Raw genomic sequence first — 17,815 nt, forward strand, 5'->3', positions numbered from 1 at the left:
TGGACTGATTGTCAAAGGATACGGAAATCCCTCAGATTATCTTGTAATTTTTTTTTTTTTGTAAATTTATCTCTCGCACTTCAACTATTGATGCTACCCTAAACAAGTTTAACTTAAAAAAAAAAAAAAGGACTACAAAACGGATACTCAAACCGTAAATTGATAAAATAAATTTACTTTAAGCAAACCAATGTCCATTGCAGATACCGTTAAAATTAATTAGCTAATCATTTATCTTGGGGGGAAAAACATATTTATGTATTTATTTTGATCAATAGGTATATGATTATTTACTTAATATACTAAAGATTTATTTATATATCGTACACCATTACAAGTTTTAATATGGTAAAAAAAACAGAGAAAACATAACGCCTAATAAGTAAAATCCAGCTTATAGTAACTTTAGGCAACAACCCTACGGTAAGGGGTGAGTTTGTCCTCAGCCTTGACGCCCTCCTCTGTGAGCAGAAACCCCAAGAAATCACCATACTTATAAGGATTGAAGAGGGAAGGGTGGGCATTGTCCACCAGCTCTGCCGGGGCTTGAATTACATAGTCGTCCTGGGGAACTGAGAACAGGATCGCAGCGTATCTAATCAAGTTCTGGTCACCCACAGTTATCCGGTGCGGTGCTGCGCGGACCCTGCCATTAGTCCATGCCTATCACAGAAATAAAGAATGACAAGTCATACCCAGTTTCAATTATCAATAAACTAGTTAATATTAAACAAGACATGTTCCAACAGAAAACCAACTATAAGTGTTTCGACATGGAATTGGCAATAATACAAATAAATTATTTCGACAGTCAAGCCCTCAACAGACAGTAGTGATGTATTAAGCTTTGAATTTGAGTCTGATCATTTCGTTTCGGTGATGTGTAGGGCACCGATAGAAGATTCATGGATTGCTAGGATTATGCCACAAGTTTTATCCACTATACCTAGGATATTCAATCCAATAAGACCAACTGTCATGAATGCTGAGATCAAATACATAATTGCTATAGCATTTAATTGTGTGAATCTTTTGTGAACATTCACCAAGGAATTGTACGTAAAATGAGAGGCAAGAGAAATCCATTTGGCCTTCATGCCTTCACAGAATTTGCATCCCAACACGGTGGCTACATTAGAGATTGATATGGGAAATAATCGGGGGTGAATAACACTCATGGTTTTCACGTTCGTTTTTCTGAAAACACTCGCGTAAGAGTTCGTGCAACGGAAATAAAGGAATAAATAAAAATAACGACACAAGTTGATTTTACTTGGTTCGGAGCCTGTGACGACTTCTACTCCAAGACCTACATTCGTTGAATGTTTACTTTAGGTAATTCACTATCAGTTCGTAAAATTACAAAGACAAGTACAATTACAATGTGATTAAAGATTAAGTACTATAAATGAAATTATACTGACGACTTGGAGAGTTGGAGATGCGAGTTTTCAATCGTCGGAACAACATTATGACTTCGTGGACTTATCTTTGGAGCAGCACGCTAGAGCAGAAGATATTTGACTCGAAGCTGCTGGTCGAACCTTCTTTTATCGCCGAGTTTAACCTGATCCAGATCCACTGATCTCTGGACCACTATTTGACTCGATGTTGATCGGTCAACTGATACTGCCGGAATCTGCCTAGCTTTTCATCCAGATGCTACTACTTGGATAAGAGTCTTTGTTCAGTCAATCGATCCCGTCGTTCGGTAGATTGATCCATCCCCCGGCTTATCTAGTCCGATCAACCCAGCCCGATCAAATCGCTACTTATACACTGTTCGGTTGACTGAACCCGACGTTCGGTCGACCAATCCCTTGGTCAAGATCTGATCTCCGAGGTTCGATCGACTGATCCCAATGTTCGGTCGATCGATCAAGGTAAAATCTTAACCTGCAAAATGTTAGTCTTCTTACAAAATAAAGTTAGAATAATAGGCAAACAATATATATAAAAATTAACTTTTGACAACCTCCAGACTGTCTGGTCCTGACTTTGAGTTTCACAGAAACTCTAGATCGGACCGACACCTACTGTTCCCTCTTCGGGAAATGCGTCCTCACTTACTTCTCTCAGAAGAAATTACCTTTTGTCAAACCAGTTATCTAGACCGTCTGGACTTTTGCTCTGCGTACGAGATTTCAGGACTTCATGTTCGACATCCGATCCATGACTCATCTAATCTTTCACCAAGTGTCTGCAACCCGCATGATTTTCCAATAAGACCAACTGTCATGAATGCTGAGATCAAATACATAATTGCTATAGCATTTAATTGTGTGAATCTTTTGTGAACATTCACCAAGGAATTGTACGTAAAATGAGAAGCAAGAGAAATCCATTTGGCCTTCATGCATTCACAGAATTTGCATCCCAACACGGTGGCTACATTAGAGATTGATATGGGAAATAATCGGGGGTGAATAACACTCATGTTTTCATGTTCGTTTTTATGAAAACATTCACGTAAGAGTTCGTGCAACAGAAATGAAGGAATAAACAAAAATAACGACACAAGTTGATTTTACTTGGTTCAGAGTCTGTGACGACTTCTACTCCAAGACCCACATTCGTTGAATGTTTACTTTAGGTAATTCATTATCAGTTCACAAAATTACAAAGACAAGTACAATTACAATGTGATTAAAGATTAAGTACTATAAATGAAATTATACTGACGACTTGGAGAGTTGGAGATGCGAGTTTTCAATCGTTGGAACAACATTATGACTTCGTGGACTTATCTTTGGAGTAGCACGCTAGAGCAGAAGATATTCGAATTGTTGTACTCAAAGTTGCTGGTCGAACCCCCTTTTATAGCCGATTTTAACCTGATCCAGATCCACTGATCTCTGGACCACTGTTTGACTCGATGTTGATCGGTCAACTGATCCTGCCGGAAACTGCCTAGCTTTTCATCCAGATGCTACTACTTGGATAAGAGTCTTCGTTCAGTCAACCGATCCCGCCGTTCGGTAGATTAATCCATCCCCCGGCTTATCTGGTCCGATCAACCCAGCCCGATCAAATCGCTACTTATCCACTGTTCGGTCGACTGAACCCGACGTTCGGTCGACTGAACCCAGCGTTCGGTCGACCAATCCCTTGGTCAAAGCTTGGTCGTACGCTGATCTGATCTCCGGGGTTCGATCGACTGATCCTAATGTTAGGTCAACCGATCAAGGTAAAATCTTAACCAGCAAAATGTTAGTCTTCTTACAAAATAAAGTTAAAATAATAGGCAAACAATATATATAAAAATTAACTTTTGACAGTCTCCGGACTGTCTGGTCCTGACTTTGAGTTTCACTGAAACTCTAGGTCGGACCGACACCTACTGTTCCCTTTTCGAGAAATGTGTTCTCACTTACTTCTCTCAGGAGAAATTACCTTTTGTCAGACCAGTTATCTAGACCGTCTGGACTTTTGCTCAGCGTACGAGATTTCAGGACTTCATGTTGGACGTCCGATCCATGACTCATCCAATCTTTCACCTAGTGTCTGCAACCCCCATGATTTTCACCTAGAGTCCTCGACTCTAGGATTTCACCCAAAGTCCTCGACCGGTCAAGACTTCGTCCAGTCCTCCGGACCATAACTTTGTTGCCTAACCCCAGCTAGGACTTTCCACCTAACTAACCACAGCTAGGACTTTCCTTTGCCTAAAATCACTTAGGACTTTCCTGCACACTCAGTTTAATTTGTTAGACAACAAGACAACTTAACTTTGAACCCTTTGCCATAATCAAAACTTAGGTTCGATCATCTGGTGCTTTCTGCACCAACACTGAAGACCAAGAAAAGGTTAATCTCATCATGTCTGGCAGGACCTTTTGTTATACTGTTATGTCGTTCATCTTAAAGAATATAAGAACAACTTATTAACGGCTTATGGATCGGGTCTTCAGGCTTTAAATCGGGAGGAACATTGAGATGTATGTGGATGACATCCTAATCAAAACTGCTCAATCTAAGAATTTAATCTCAAACATTGAAGAAACATGTAGTACTTTGAGATAATACATACTCAAACTTAATCCCAATACATGTCTATTCAAAGTCAAGAGCGAGAGATTTCTCAGATACATCGTAACGAGCGGGGAATTAAAGCTAACCGCAAGAAGATCCAAGTACTCCAAAATATGCCTCCCCACAATCTCAGAGAAGCACAACGACTGATCACTAGCATCACAGTGCTTTCTCGATTAATCTCTCACTCCGCTGACTGAAATCCCTTCTTTAAGGTGCTAAAGAAGGCTTCTAAGTTTGAATAGAATGTGTTGGGGTTCAATCAAAGTCCCACATTGGAAATATTTGGAAAAATCATGAGTTTAAAAGGATGTAAGATATCTCCATTGGCATGAGGCCTTTTGGGGAGAGCTCAAGAGCAAAGTCATGAGGGCCTAGTCCCAAAGTGGACAATATCATGCCATTATGGAGATATGTAGATATCCTTTGGGCACAACAAATGGTATCAGATCCATAGTCCAAATCAGATGTCATGTGGGATAACCTTGAACGAAGTTGAGGGTAGACCCGGAGCTGGTCATGAGTGACTAGATGCTCGTGAGAAGGCTCAGAGCAGGTCAGGGTGAATGGATTCTTATGAGAAGGCCTCAGAGTAGGTCAGGGTGATTGGATACTTGCGGGCAGGCGAGTAGGGTAGGATGACCAGATGCTCACAAGGAGACCCGAAGCAGGTCATGAGTGACTGGATGCTTGTGGGGAGGCCTGAAATATGTCAGAATGACCAGATGCTCGAGGGGAGACGTGAAGTAGGTCAAGAGTGACCGAATGTGGATGCTTGCGGGGAGGTCCAGAGTAGGTCAGGGTCACCGGATGCAGATGCTCGCAGGGAGGCCTAGAGCAGGTCAGGGTGAAAGGAAAGTCCAGGAAGTTGAAGGAAGTTGAAGGAAGTTCCTAACTAAAGTTCCTCATAATATTAAGTTGAAGGAACATGGAAATTTTATATGAATGGATCGGCTACTCTGCAAGACAGCAATGTCAAAATATTATTAATATCCTCTTGGGAAGACGTGCCATAACTCTTTGTTCGAGCGTCCAATAATGAAACTGAGTATAAGGCTTTGCTTGCAGGACTCCAATCAGCAAAGCGAGTCAAGGCTTCCCGTGTTGTCATCCACTCAGACACTCAATTGGCTGCTCATCAGCTAAAAGGAAGCTTTCAGATCAATAATAATCGACGGATTCTTCAAATCGATCAAGTACCAAGCAAAAATAAGCCTACTGATTGGAGGACCCCTCTCACTACTTTCCTCTAGCAGGAAACTTTGCCCACTGATCCGGAGCAAGCCCAACTACTCAAGAGCAGAGCTCCTGAATTCACTCTAATCGGGGATCAGTTATATCGGCGAGCCTTCTCACGCCCCCTCCTCAAATGTCTTGGTTCCGATGAAGTGGATCATGCCATGAGAAAAATTCATGAGGGTATTTATGGAAACTATATTGGGGGCGGACGGACGCTCGCTCTAAAGGCATGGTTGGCGGAGTATTTTTTGACCGACTATGCAAGAGGACACAACCCGATTTGTCGCCGCTTGTATTCATTGTCAAAAACATTAGCACCTCTATTATCACCCGACTGAGTTCCTGAAGACCTCCACTGTCTCCTACCCTTTCGATTAGTAGGGCATGAATATTGTAAGTTCCTTCCCAATTATGCCTCAACAGAAGAAATTTCTTTTTATATAGTGGACTACTTCTCCAAATGGATTGAGGCTGAAGCCTTAGCCCGGATAACAGAAGATGTCGTCAAGAAATTCCTATGGCAGAATATTGTCTACCGATAAGGTCTGCCTCACAGGATCATCTCTATCAACGATTGACAATTTTAGGACCGCAAACTTAGGGAATGATGTGAAGGCTTCAGTATTCAACAAACTTTTACCTCGATGGCCTGCATACAAATTAATGAGTAGACGGATGTTATTAATTGAGAGATGGTCTGAGTGCCTAAAATTAAACTAGATCATGTTAAAAGTAGCTGGATGGATGAATTGACGAACATCCTCTGCACTTACCGAACCACTCATCAGGAAAGCACGGGGATGCACTCCCTTTCACCTTATTTACGACAGAGAAGCGATCATCCCTGTGGAAATTGGTGAACAGTTTACTCGGAGAATCACCTATGGTCAAAACAACTCCGACCAACGATCATTGACCTCGACTTGATCACTGAGACTTGGGAAAAAGCAATTGCTCGATAGAGGATGTGCCGAAACTACAACATGCGAGTCATTCCTCGCACTTTCCAAGTGGGGGACTTGGTTTGGAAGAATGTCAAGTCTGTTGGAGATGCCAACAAGCTAGATCCACAATGGGGAGGACCTTTTTGAGTCATCTGCAAGCTAAGTTCAGGGGCATTCTAACTGTAAGATTTGAACAACAAGGAGCTCGATCAACCATAGAGCACACACTTGAACCCATATTGTTCCTAAAAAGTTCATGTATCCTTCATTTATCCTTCACACACTATCAAAGTTTTGTATCTTTCTTATTTATCAATGAAAAAGAACTCCTGGTATATTCGTGCCCTTTCTCCCAACCGCCCGACTTAGACATAGCCAGGGTCGAGATCAAAGGCGACAATATAAATCTTCCCTTCGTACAAGGGTCAAGCGCATATCGTATCTCCATCGGCAATATTTGTTTCTGGTTCAAAACTCTCCCAACTCAGACATAGTCGGAGTTGAGAACAAAGGGGACAATATCAACCACCCCTTCTTGTAAGGGTCGAGCGCATATTGTATCTCCATCGACAAATATCTTTTTCAGGTTGAAACTCCCCCGACTCGAACATAGTCGGAGTCGAGATCAAAGGCGATGATACCAACCTCCCCTCATACAAGTGTCGAATGCATATCGTATCCCCATCAGTAAATATTTGTTTCTTAGCACAAACTCCCCCGACTCTAACTTAGTCGGGGTATATCAAAGACAACGATATCAACATCCCCTTCGTACAAGGGTCGAGCGCATATCGTATATCTATCAGTAAATATCTATTTTGGGTCCAAACTTCCCCAACTCAGATATAATTGAGGTTGATATCAAATGCAACGATATTAACCTCCCCTTTGTATAAGCGTCGACTGCATATTATATCTCCATCGACAAATGTCTATTTCTGGGCCCAAACTCCCTTGACTTGGATATAGTTAGGGTCAAGATCAAAGGCGACGATATTAACTTACCATTCATATAAGGGTCGAGCGTGTGTTATATCTCCATCCACGAATGTCCATTTTTCGGCCCAAACTCACCAGACTCGAACCTTATCGGGGAAGAGGTCAAAGGCTCGGTAGCAACAACCTCTCCCTCTCAATCATGATTGAGCACGTAAGGCTTGGATTCTCCTTGTCAATTCCTCAACCGGATTTCTTATGAACTTAAACGGAAATGTTACTTTGACTCCTCCATTGGTGCCAAACGAATCTTTTCATTATGATATCAAGAAGTCAAAGGATGGACAACAAAAATTTCAATGGCTTTTCATTGCACCTCAAGAAATTAATTATAACCATTCGGAATCACCAAAATAAAAAGAAGATATTACGTAAAGTCCGCCATGTCTTCTTCTCGGATGCCTTTTGAGACTCTAGCCAAACTGATGATGGGAGGAGGCACATCAACTGGAAGGCTCTCAGTCTCTCTCAGTTGATTCATTGTACCCTCCATGCCATACTGGACCATTTTGACCATCCGGGTGTCAAGCAAATCGTAAAATTCTGACGAGCGAAGGAAAGCCTTCTTCTTGATCTCTTAGCACTCACCTTCCCCGGCTTGATTCTCCTAAAGTTCCACCTCTTTATTCTTTAACTACCCCTTTGGGCCTCTAGCTTTGAGGATCCCAAGGCCTCCAATTCAGCTTTAGTCGCCTCCACCTCAACTCGGGTGGACTCCAACTCAGTCTACCAAGCCTCAACCACAAGTTTGTTTGCTGCTGTCTCAGCTCATGGCACCCAGTTCCACCTTTAGAAGCCTAAATTTGGTTCTGCTCACCTTCAACTCAGCCTTGGCTACATCCAACTCAATTTTGTGTGCTTCAAACTCAGCCTTTAACTCGTCCAGAGCCTTTCTCCATTTCCTCCTCCCTAACTTCAATTTTTTATTCTGGACTTCCAAAGACTCTACCTCCCTCTTCACCTTGTCCAAGTCAAAATGCGCCATGCGTTTCTCCGCTGTCAGGGTGGCTACTGCTATCCTTGATCAATCTCCATTTGCGCTGAGGAGAGTGTCGGTGTGGCGGAAGCTGCTTGTCTCATTAAAGAAGAGGGGTGAATTATGACCTGCAAATTAAAACCGATTTTTTTTCTCTTGCAAATGATTCAACTAGGACACGCACATTAATAGTAAAATAAACACAACATAAAAGAAAACAAGCACGAAGAATTACTTGGTTACAACTCTCAGATTAATAGTCCAAGACTATGAAGAGCACTACGAAAAATCTCCTTCTTTGAACACAAGTCGAAGGCGGAGAAATTTCTTACAGCAATTGAGCACTAGACGAAAGTAAAGAACTGAATACAAAGTTAAATGAGTGTGTTGATTATAAACTTTGAACATCAGTCCTCCTTTTATAACCTTCGTGATCGATGTGAGTGTTTGCTGACGGGGAACATTCCAGGCATTTGGACTCGTCGAATTCGATCCACTTAGCAACGGACCGCTCAATGGATCTTGATAACTTCAGGCATACCAGGTGTCTGGAAGGGATCCCGGGGCTTAAATTCTGCTGAGGTAGACATCGTCCTGATCTGTTTTGGTAACAGCTCATGTTGATGTGAGCACTCAATCCAAGCGCTTAGAATAGATTTAGACGCCTAGAGTCCGAGCGCTTGGAAACGTTCTAGGTGCTAGAATGGTCAACTTGTAGAGTTGACCATTTTCTTATCTAGCCATCTCCAACTTGATTCCATTCTTCTCGAACAGTCTTCTTCCCAACTTCTCGTCCCACGGATGCAACCTTATGTCAAACATGCTCCACCAAAGTACACTTCTGCAACTCCTCGTATCTCAGATGCATCAAGTCTGTCGGCTCCTTTCCAGTGTTATCCTTCTTGCTTGCATGCATCTTCTACCTGTTAGTTAGAGCCCTAGAGTCAATCATTTGATAATTGTTGTATGGACTCGTTGTATCATATTCTTATATATATAAAGACATTTGTTTATGGTTATTATACTTACTTGTATTAGTCCCAAATAACTAAGTATAATAATATCCTTGAGTAGAAGGTTCTTACCTATATCAATCGGTTAGTTGAATCGATAGTGAGATGATGTAGGGAACACTACTCTTAATCATTCCTAGTCAAGTATTAACATTCAGGGACAATGTTAATGCGACGAGACTAGCATGTAGGTCAACTCGATGATTTGATCTCACAAGTCATGGATATAGAGATATCAAGTTGACACATGGGTATGCATTGGAGAATGTATACTGAATGACCCGCCATGAGAAAGTATCATGGATCATTATATGAGTGTCATATACTTTTTCATGTGGCTATTAGTATGACTATTAGTCCTTGGACCTGAAGTCAGCGTGGTTCCCTACATAATGAGTTACATACTTTGGCTTCGTCAAACGTCACTCGTAACTGGGTGGACTATAAAGGCGATTACTGGATATGTAACAAATTATACGGAGGGATGTGAGTGATGTAGATGAGATCTATCCCTCCCATATAACGAGAGTGACATCATTATTCTAGATAGAGTGAGACCACTAAGTGCATGGTCATGCCTAAATGAGTCAATATGAGATGTTGAACTCATTTGATTGAGTGAGTCTACTTGGGATTCAAGATTTAGATTGATTAGAGGATGACATGGTCTATGCCTCACATTGATCAATCTAAATGTCTAGGATAGAAAGACACTTATCATATATTGTGAAGAGTCACAATTAGTAGTCACAAGGTGATGTTGGATCTCAACATTCTTATAACTTGGGTAGTAATGATGTGTTGCTAGATACCGCTTATTACTTATGCTTCTAAATGGGTTTAGGAGCATTGTCAACGTTATAAGAACCTATAGGGTCACACACAAAGGACAATTAGATGGAGATTAGGTTCATTTGATGAACCTAAAGGATTAGATTCATGTGATGAACCAAATTGGATTAAGAGTAATCCAAATTAGGCTAATTGAGTTGGTCTCAATTTGGTTCATGTGTTAGATGAGTCTAATTTGGACTTAGACTCATTGAATCAATTTAATTCAATGAATAGAGATTCATTAGATTAAAATTGACTTGAACCAATGGTTAGATTAGATCAACCATGGGAGAGAAGTGGTCAAGTTTGACTTAACTTGAGAGGAAGATGAAGGGTCAAGTTTAACTTTGACCATTTGCCACCTCATTGGTGAGTTGGCAAAGAGTGGGCCAATGATGATGCTCCACATCATCATGATTGCTTAAGTAGGATGCCACCTCATGGGAGTTTTCAAAAGTTGTGACTCTTGATATCCCATGGAGATAAAACTCTCTCTTAATCTGGCCGGCCACACTAATTCAAGGTGTAAGTTTCATTTCTTTTGTGTAACTCTCATCTTCTTCTTCAAGCTCTCTCTTCTCTCCCTCTCCTCCACTTTGGCCGAACCTATCAAAGGTGCTAGCACACCTTTTGTTTGGTTTCTCCATCTCTTACTTGTGTGGATACACATAGAGAAGTATCTACTTTGATACTCTCGAGATCCGGTGAACTTTGGACGAGCGGGATTAAGCGAAGGGCATCACATCAAGGATAAAGCTCTTCTCCTTTGTAGATCTAGTTTAGATCTAGGTTAGAAACTCGTACTCGAAGTTTTATGAAATTTTTATTTCTTCGCACGAATCCGGTGGCGGGGTTTCGGGATTTCCGCAACGCAAAAAGCGGTTTTTACGGCCCGAAAAACCCAACAGTGGTACCAGAGCCATGTGCGAAGCGCGTACGAGTTTTTGTTTGTATTTTTATGAAAAATATCAGTTTTGTAATATTCTGTAAATTTACTATTTTTATAGATTTTATGGGTATTTTTCTCGTAGAAGAGAAGCACAAGAGTTTAGACACTTGTAGGCTTCGACTACCGAGAAAATTTTTCCGAAACGACAAGGTTTCACCCTAAATCGTTTTGGGACAGCGAGCTAAGGCGCTGTAGGATCGCTTAGGAACACTCGCGATGGCTATATCGCGAGTAGGGGTGTTGTCCCTAACCCCGCAAGGGGCTTCGTTTCGCGATTGCGCCCGAAAATCGCTAAACGGGACCGCTGGGAATTTTTTACTCATAAAAATTGAAAAATTTGTGGATAATTTACAGAAATTTATAGAAATTACATAATTTAGAATTATGTATCATTTTGTGATGGTCATGGCCCAAAGACCCCAATTTGATTAGAAATTGTGTTGTAATTCATATTATGGCCTGCGTGCCATTTTCTGTGATGTGCGTGTTGTACTTGATTCGCGACCTGCGCATCGTGCCCTTCTATTTATTTATTCCTGTTATAAATAGTTTAGACTCGAATGTAACTCGAGTTTCACCTTTTGTAATGTACAAAATTGAGGCGGTGGAAGGTCCACTCGAGACGGAGTTACGAGGAGGGTGCGAACAACACGAGGTGGTCAAAGGAAGGAGCTTGAGAAGCTGTTGACCTTAGGTTGACCATCCGATCTTCTCATTGGCTTGAGAGATCGTAGTAGGGCCATGACTAATCACAAAAAAATTAATTAATTGCTTGTGTGTGTATATGTGATGCATGCTAGATTAGTAATTAATTAGTGGCTTAACGATTAGATTAGATCTAAGTTTAGACTCGAATGTAACTCGAGTTTCACCTTTTGTAATGTACAAAATTGAGCCGGTGGAAGGTCCACTCGAGACGGAGTTACGAGGAGAGTGCGAGCAACACGAGGTGGTCAAAGGAAAGAGCTTGAGAAGTTGTTGACCTTAGGTTGACCATCCGATCTTCTCATTGGCTTGAGAGATCATAGTAGGGCCATGACTAATCACAAAAAGTTTAATTAATTGCTTGTGTGTGTATATGTGATGCATGCTAGATTAGTAATTAATTAGTGGCTTAACGATTAGATTAGATCTAAGTCGCGCACATGATGCACCTCCACGATTAGATTAGATCTAAATCGAGTATATGACACACATCGACGATTAGATTAGATCTCAATCATGTCAACTCGAAATGCCAACCATGCCGTGATACCCATCACTACCTCGATCGCATGTTGTTGTTGAATCTGCCAAAGCAGAGCAACGCATACTATCTTGGTAGGGTGCGGAGGGACAATCTTGGTCCCGCCTATCAACGCATGGGTGAGTACAACTCAATTAGATTGAGTAACTAGTTAACTCAATTGGATCGAGTTTAACTATAGGCATTTTCCAATTGTTGGTAGATAGGACAAAATCACGTTTATATTAACTCTTGGGCGTATTAGCCAAAGCTAACTCGAGTTTTAATATAAATGTGGATCTTGATCTTATAAACAAGAGTTGCATAGAGATGTAATTGGTAGTTAGTTACCTACCGATCATACTAAGTCTTGGGCATTTTAGCCAAAGCTAACTCAGGGTATAGTATGATGTGGATCTTGTCCCACATGAATTATAGAATTCAGTGGGAGCATCATTTAATTAAAGGCCTACTTAGATGATTAATTGGAATATGATATTTATTTTCTTGTATTTTTCTGTTGTAAATTACCATGACGTCAAATACGAACTATTTCTCCCTGCGTTCTGTCCTCGATAAGGATAAGCTCAATGGAGCTAACTTTCTGGACTGGTACAGGAACCTGAGAATAGTTCTCACACAGGAACGAAAACTGTACGTCCTGGAGCAGCCCATTCCCGAGGCACCTCCTGTCACTGCCACGCGAGCTGATCGAGATGCTTACAAGAAGCATCAAGATGATGCATTAGATGTGTCATGTCTTATGCTCGCGACCATGAACTCTGAGCTTCAGAAGCAACACGAGTTGATGAGCGCTTATGATATGGTTGAGCATCTTCGTCAACTATATCAAGGACAAGCGAGGCACGACAGATTCAAGATCTCTAAGGCACTGTTTCAGTGCAAGATGCAAGATGAGACTCCCGTAGGCCCATATGTACTCAAAATGATTGGGTATATAGAAAACCTACAGAGGTTGGGATTCTCACTTGGCCAAGAGCTGACCACTGACCTGATCTTGCAATCCTTGTCGGATAGCTATAGTCAATTCGTTCTAAATTATAATATGAACGAAATTGACAAGTCACTGTCCGAGCTGCTTAGCAAGTTAAGAACTGTTGAACTCAACCTTAAAAAGGTTAAGCCCAACTCTATTCTGATGGTTCAGAAACATAAGGGCAAGGGCAAGCCCAGAGGTAAGGGAAAGTCTCAAGCCAAGAGTAAAGGCAAGGCACTGAAATCCAAAGGAGGGATTGCCAAGGATGCTACCTGCTTCCACTACGGTCAGACCGGGCACTGGAAGAGGAACTGCAAAGTGTACCTGGAAGATCTTAAGAAGAAGAGAAGTGAAACTTCCACTTCAGGTTTATATGTTATAGAAGTCAATCTATCTATTTCTTCATCATGGGTATTAGATACCGGATGTGCTTCTCACATTTGTACTAATGTGCAGGCGCTGAGAAATAGCAGGGCATTGACGAAGGGCGAGGTGGACCTACGAGTAGACAATAGAGCACGAGTTGCTGCTGTTGCTGTAGGAACTTATTCTCTATCTCTGCCATCTGGGCTTGTACTAGAATTGGATGATTGTTGTTATGTGCCTGCTTTAACTAAGAACATTATATCAGTTTCTTGTTTAGACAAGAAAAGCTTCTCATTTATAATAAAGAACAAATGTTGTTCAGTTTATTTAAATGATATGTTCTATTGTAGTGCACCTCTGATGAACGGACTCTATATTCTAGACCTTGAGAACCCTATCTATAACATAAGTACCAAGAGGTTCAAATCAAATGACATGAACCAAACCTATATCTGGCACTGTCGTTTAGGTCATATAAATGACAAACGCTTATCCCAGCTCCATAGAGATGGTTTGCTGGACTCATTTGATTTTGAATCATATGAGACATGCGAGTCATGCCTACTGGGCAAGATGACCAAGACTCCCTTTAGTGGACACAGCGAGAGAGCGACTGACTTGTTAGGACTTATACATAGTAATGTATGTGGCCCTTTCAATGTCATTGTCAGGATGGTTATAGGTACTTCATTACATTTACTGATGACTTCAGTAGATATGGTTATGTGTATCTGATGACACATAAGTCAGAATCCTTTGAAAAGTTCAAAGAATTCAAGAATGAAGTACAAAACCAACTTGGCAAGAGTATTAAGATACTTCGATCAGATCGAGGTGGTGAATACCTTAGCCATGAGTTTCGTGACTATCTAGCTGAGTGTGGGATTCTATCTCAACTCACTCCTCCTAGAACACCACAGTGGAATAGTGTATCCGAAAGGAGGAATCGTACCTTATTAGATATGGTACAGTCTATGATGAGTCACACAGACCTTCCCATGTATCTTTGGGGCTATGCTCTAGACACAGCAACCTTCATTCTCAACCGAGTTCCATCTAAGGTTGTAATAAAGACACCATATATGATATAGACTGGGAGAGATGCTCAGGTGTCTTTTATGAGGATTTGGGGTTGTGAGGCTTACGTTCGACGTCAAGTCTCAGACAAATTGGGACCCAAATTTGATAAGTGCTATTTTATTGGATATCCCAAGGAAACGAAGGGATATTACTTCTACATTCCCAGTCAACACAAGATAGTTGTGGCTAAGACTGGGGTATTTCTAGAAAGGGATTTTGTTTCTAGAAAGACTAGTGGGAGTACGTTCGATCTTGAAGAAGTTCAAGATATAGACCATAGCACTGAAGCCTCGATGGAAGTTGAACTGGAACCACAAAGTGTTGTGGATGATGTTGTTCCACAAGGAGTTGAGGAACAACAACCAGTTCAAGTATACCTACCTCTTCGCAGATCTGATAGGGTACGTCATCAGCCTGAGAGATACTCATTTCTCTTGTCTGACCATGATGATGTTGTGCTCATTGAGGATGAGCCTACCTCCTATCAGGAAGCTGTGATGAGACCAGATTTCGAGAAATGGCTAGAGACCATGAGATCCGAGATGGAATCCATGTACACTAACTAAGTATGGACTTTGATTTATCCACCTGAAGGGGTCAAACCCATTGGGTGTAAGTGGGTCTTTAAGAGAAAGACTGACATGGATGGACTTATTTATAAGGGTTGCTTGGTAGCTAAAGGTTTCAAGCAAATTCATGGTATTGACTATGATGAAACTTTTTCTCCAGTAGCGATGTTTAAGTCCATTCGGATCATGCTTGTTATTGCAGCGTACCACGATTATGAGATCTGACAGATGGATGTCAAAACCGCGTTTCTGAATGGAAACCTGCTCGAGGATGTGTACATAACACAACCTGAGGGTTTTGTAGATCCACAGCATACTGGCAGAGTATGCAAGCTGCATAGGTCCATTTATGGACTAAAGCAAGCTTCTCGGAGCTGGAATCTTCGATTCGATGATGCAATCAAACAGTTTCGTTTCAACAAGAATGAAGATGAATCTTGTGTCTACAAGAAGGTTGTAGGGAACACAGTTGTCTTCCTTATATTGTATGTGGATGACATACTACTCATTGGGAAAGACATCCCTTTGCTACAGTCTGTCAAAACTTAGCTAGGGACTTGTTTCTCAATGAAGGACTTAGGTGAAGCATCCTGCATTCTAGGCATACATATCTATAGAGATAGATCTAAAAGATTGCTTGGCCTAAGTCAGAGTACATACATTGACAATGTACTACTACGATTTGCCATGCAGAACTCCAAGAAGGGATTTCTGCCGATATCACATGGTGTGAGTCTTTCGAAGACTCAAGATCCCTCTTCTAGAGAGGAGAGAGACTGCATCGATCAGATCCCTTATACCTCAGCCATAGGATCTATCATGTACGTCATGCTATGTACTCGTCCTGATGTCTCGTATGCTTTGAGCATGACGAGCAGATATCAGTCAGATCCAGGTGAAAGTCACTAGATAGCGGTCAAGAATATTCTTAAGTACTTAAGAAGGACTAAAAAATATTTCTTGATATATGGAGGCGATGACGAGCTAGCTGTAAAGGGTTACAGTGATGCTAGCTTCCAAACTGATCAAGATGATTATCGATCGCAGTCAGGGTTCGTGTTTTGCATAAATGGTGGTGCTGTGAGCTGGAAGAGTTCGAAGCAGGACACAGTCGCTGATTCTACAACAGAGGCCGAGTATATTGCTGTATCAGAAGCAGCAAAGGATGCAGTTTGGATCCGCAAGTTCATTACTGAGCTTGGGGTGGTTCCTAGCATAGCTGATCCTATAGAGCTCTATTGTGACAACAATGGAGCAATAGCACAGGCTAAGGAACCTTGCTCACACCAGCGGACCAAACACATACTACGGCGCTTTCATCTCATTCGAGAGATCATCGATAGAAGATATGTGAAGATTTGCAGAGTATCCACTGAAGCTAACATCGCAGATCCCTTGACCAAGGCTTTGGCACAGAGAAAGCATGATGGTCACACTAGGTCTTTGGGCCTTAGAGCCTATACTGATTGGCACTAGTGCTAGTGGGAGATTGTTAGTTAGAGCCCTAGAGCCAATCATTTGATGATTGTTGTATAGACTCGTTGTATCATATTCTTATATATATAAAGGCATTTGTTTATGGTTATTATGCTTACTTGTATTGGTGTCAAATAACTAAGTATAATAGTGTCCTTGAGTAGAAGGTTCTTACCTATATCAATCGGTTAGTTGAATCGATAGTGAGATGATATAAGGAACACTACTCTTAATCATTCCTAGTCAAGTATTAACTTTCAGGGACAATGTTAATGCGACGAGACTAGCATGTAGGTCAACTCGATGACTTGATCTCACAAGTCATGGATATAGAGATATCAAGTTGACACATGGGTATGCATTGGAGAATGTATACTGAATGACCCGCCATGAGAAAGTATCATAGATCGTTATATGAGTATCATAAACTTTCTCATGTGGCTATTAGTATGACTATTAGTTCTTGGACCTGAAGTCACCATGGTTCCCTACATAAGGAGTTACATACTTTGGCTTCGTCAAACGTCACCCGTAACTGGGTGGACTATAAAGGCGATTACTGGGTATGTAACAAATTATACGGAGGGATGTGAGTGATGTAGATGAGATCTATCCCTCCCATATGACAGGAGTGACATCATTATTCTTGATAGAGTGAGACCACTAAGTGCATGGTCATGCCCAAATGAGTCAATATGAGATGTTGATCTCATTTGATTGAGTGAGTCTACTTGGGATTCAAGATTTAGATTGATTAGAGGATGACACGGTTTATACCTCACATTGATCAATCTAGATGTCTAGGATAGAATGACACTTGTCATATATTGTGAAGAGTCACAATTAGTAGTCACAAGGTGATGTTGGATCTCAACATTCTTATAACTTGGGTAGTAATGATGTGTTGCTAGATACCGCTCATTACTTATGCTTCTAAATGAGTTTAGGAGCATTGCCAACGTTATAAGATCCTATAGAGTTACACACAAAGGGCAATTAGATGGAGATTAGGTTCATTTGATGAACCTAAAGGATTAAATTCATGTGATGAACCAAATTGGATTAAGAGTAATCCAAATTAGGCTAATTGAGTTGGTCTCAATTTGGTTCATGTGTTAG

The 17,815-nt window shown here is 41.2% G+C and overlaps 1 protein-coding gene across 2 annotated transcripts in view; it reads right to left on the reverse strand.

The window, feature by feature from the left end:
* Positions 1 to 239: 239 nt before the first annotated feature.
* The window catches only part of LOC121977622 (2-oxoglutarate-dependent dioxygenase AOP2-like), a 34,428-nt gene continuing 16,852 nt past the window's right edge, over positions 240 to 17,815 (reverse strand). The window contains exon 3 of one of the 2 annotated variants that reach the window (XM_042530093.1): positions 240 to 663. In XM_042530093.1, coding sequence (XP_042386027.1) covers positions 406 to 663 — 258 coding nt within the window. In that variant the 3' untranslated portion in view covers positions 240 to 405. Of the gene's footprint in view, positions 664 to 7,454; positions 8,316 to 17,815 lie in introns of those variants that run through there. The other variant, XM_042530097.1, reaches the window with a different exon arrangement.

This window comes from Zingiber officinale, chromosome 1B, assembly GCF_018446385.1.
Source record: "Zingiber officinale cultivar Zhangliang chromosome 1B, Zo_v1.1, whole genome shotgun sequence".
Lineage (NCBI taxonomy): Eukaryota > Viridiplantae > Streptophyta > Magnoliopsida > Zingiberales > Zingiberaceae > Zingiber > Zingiber officinale.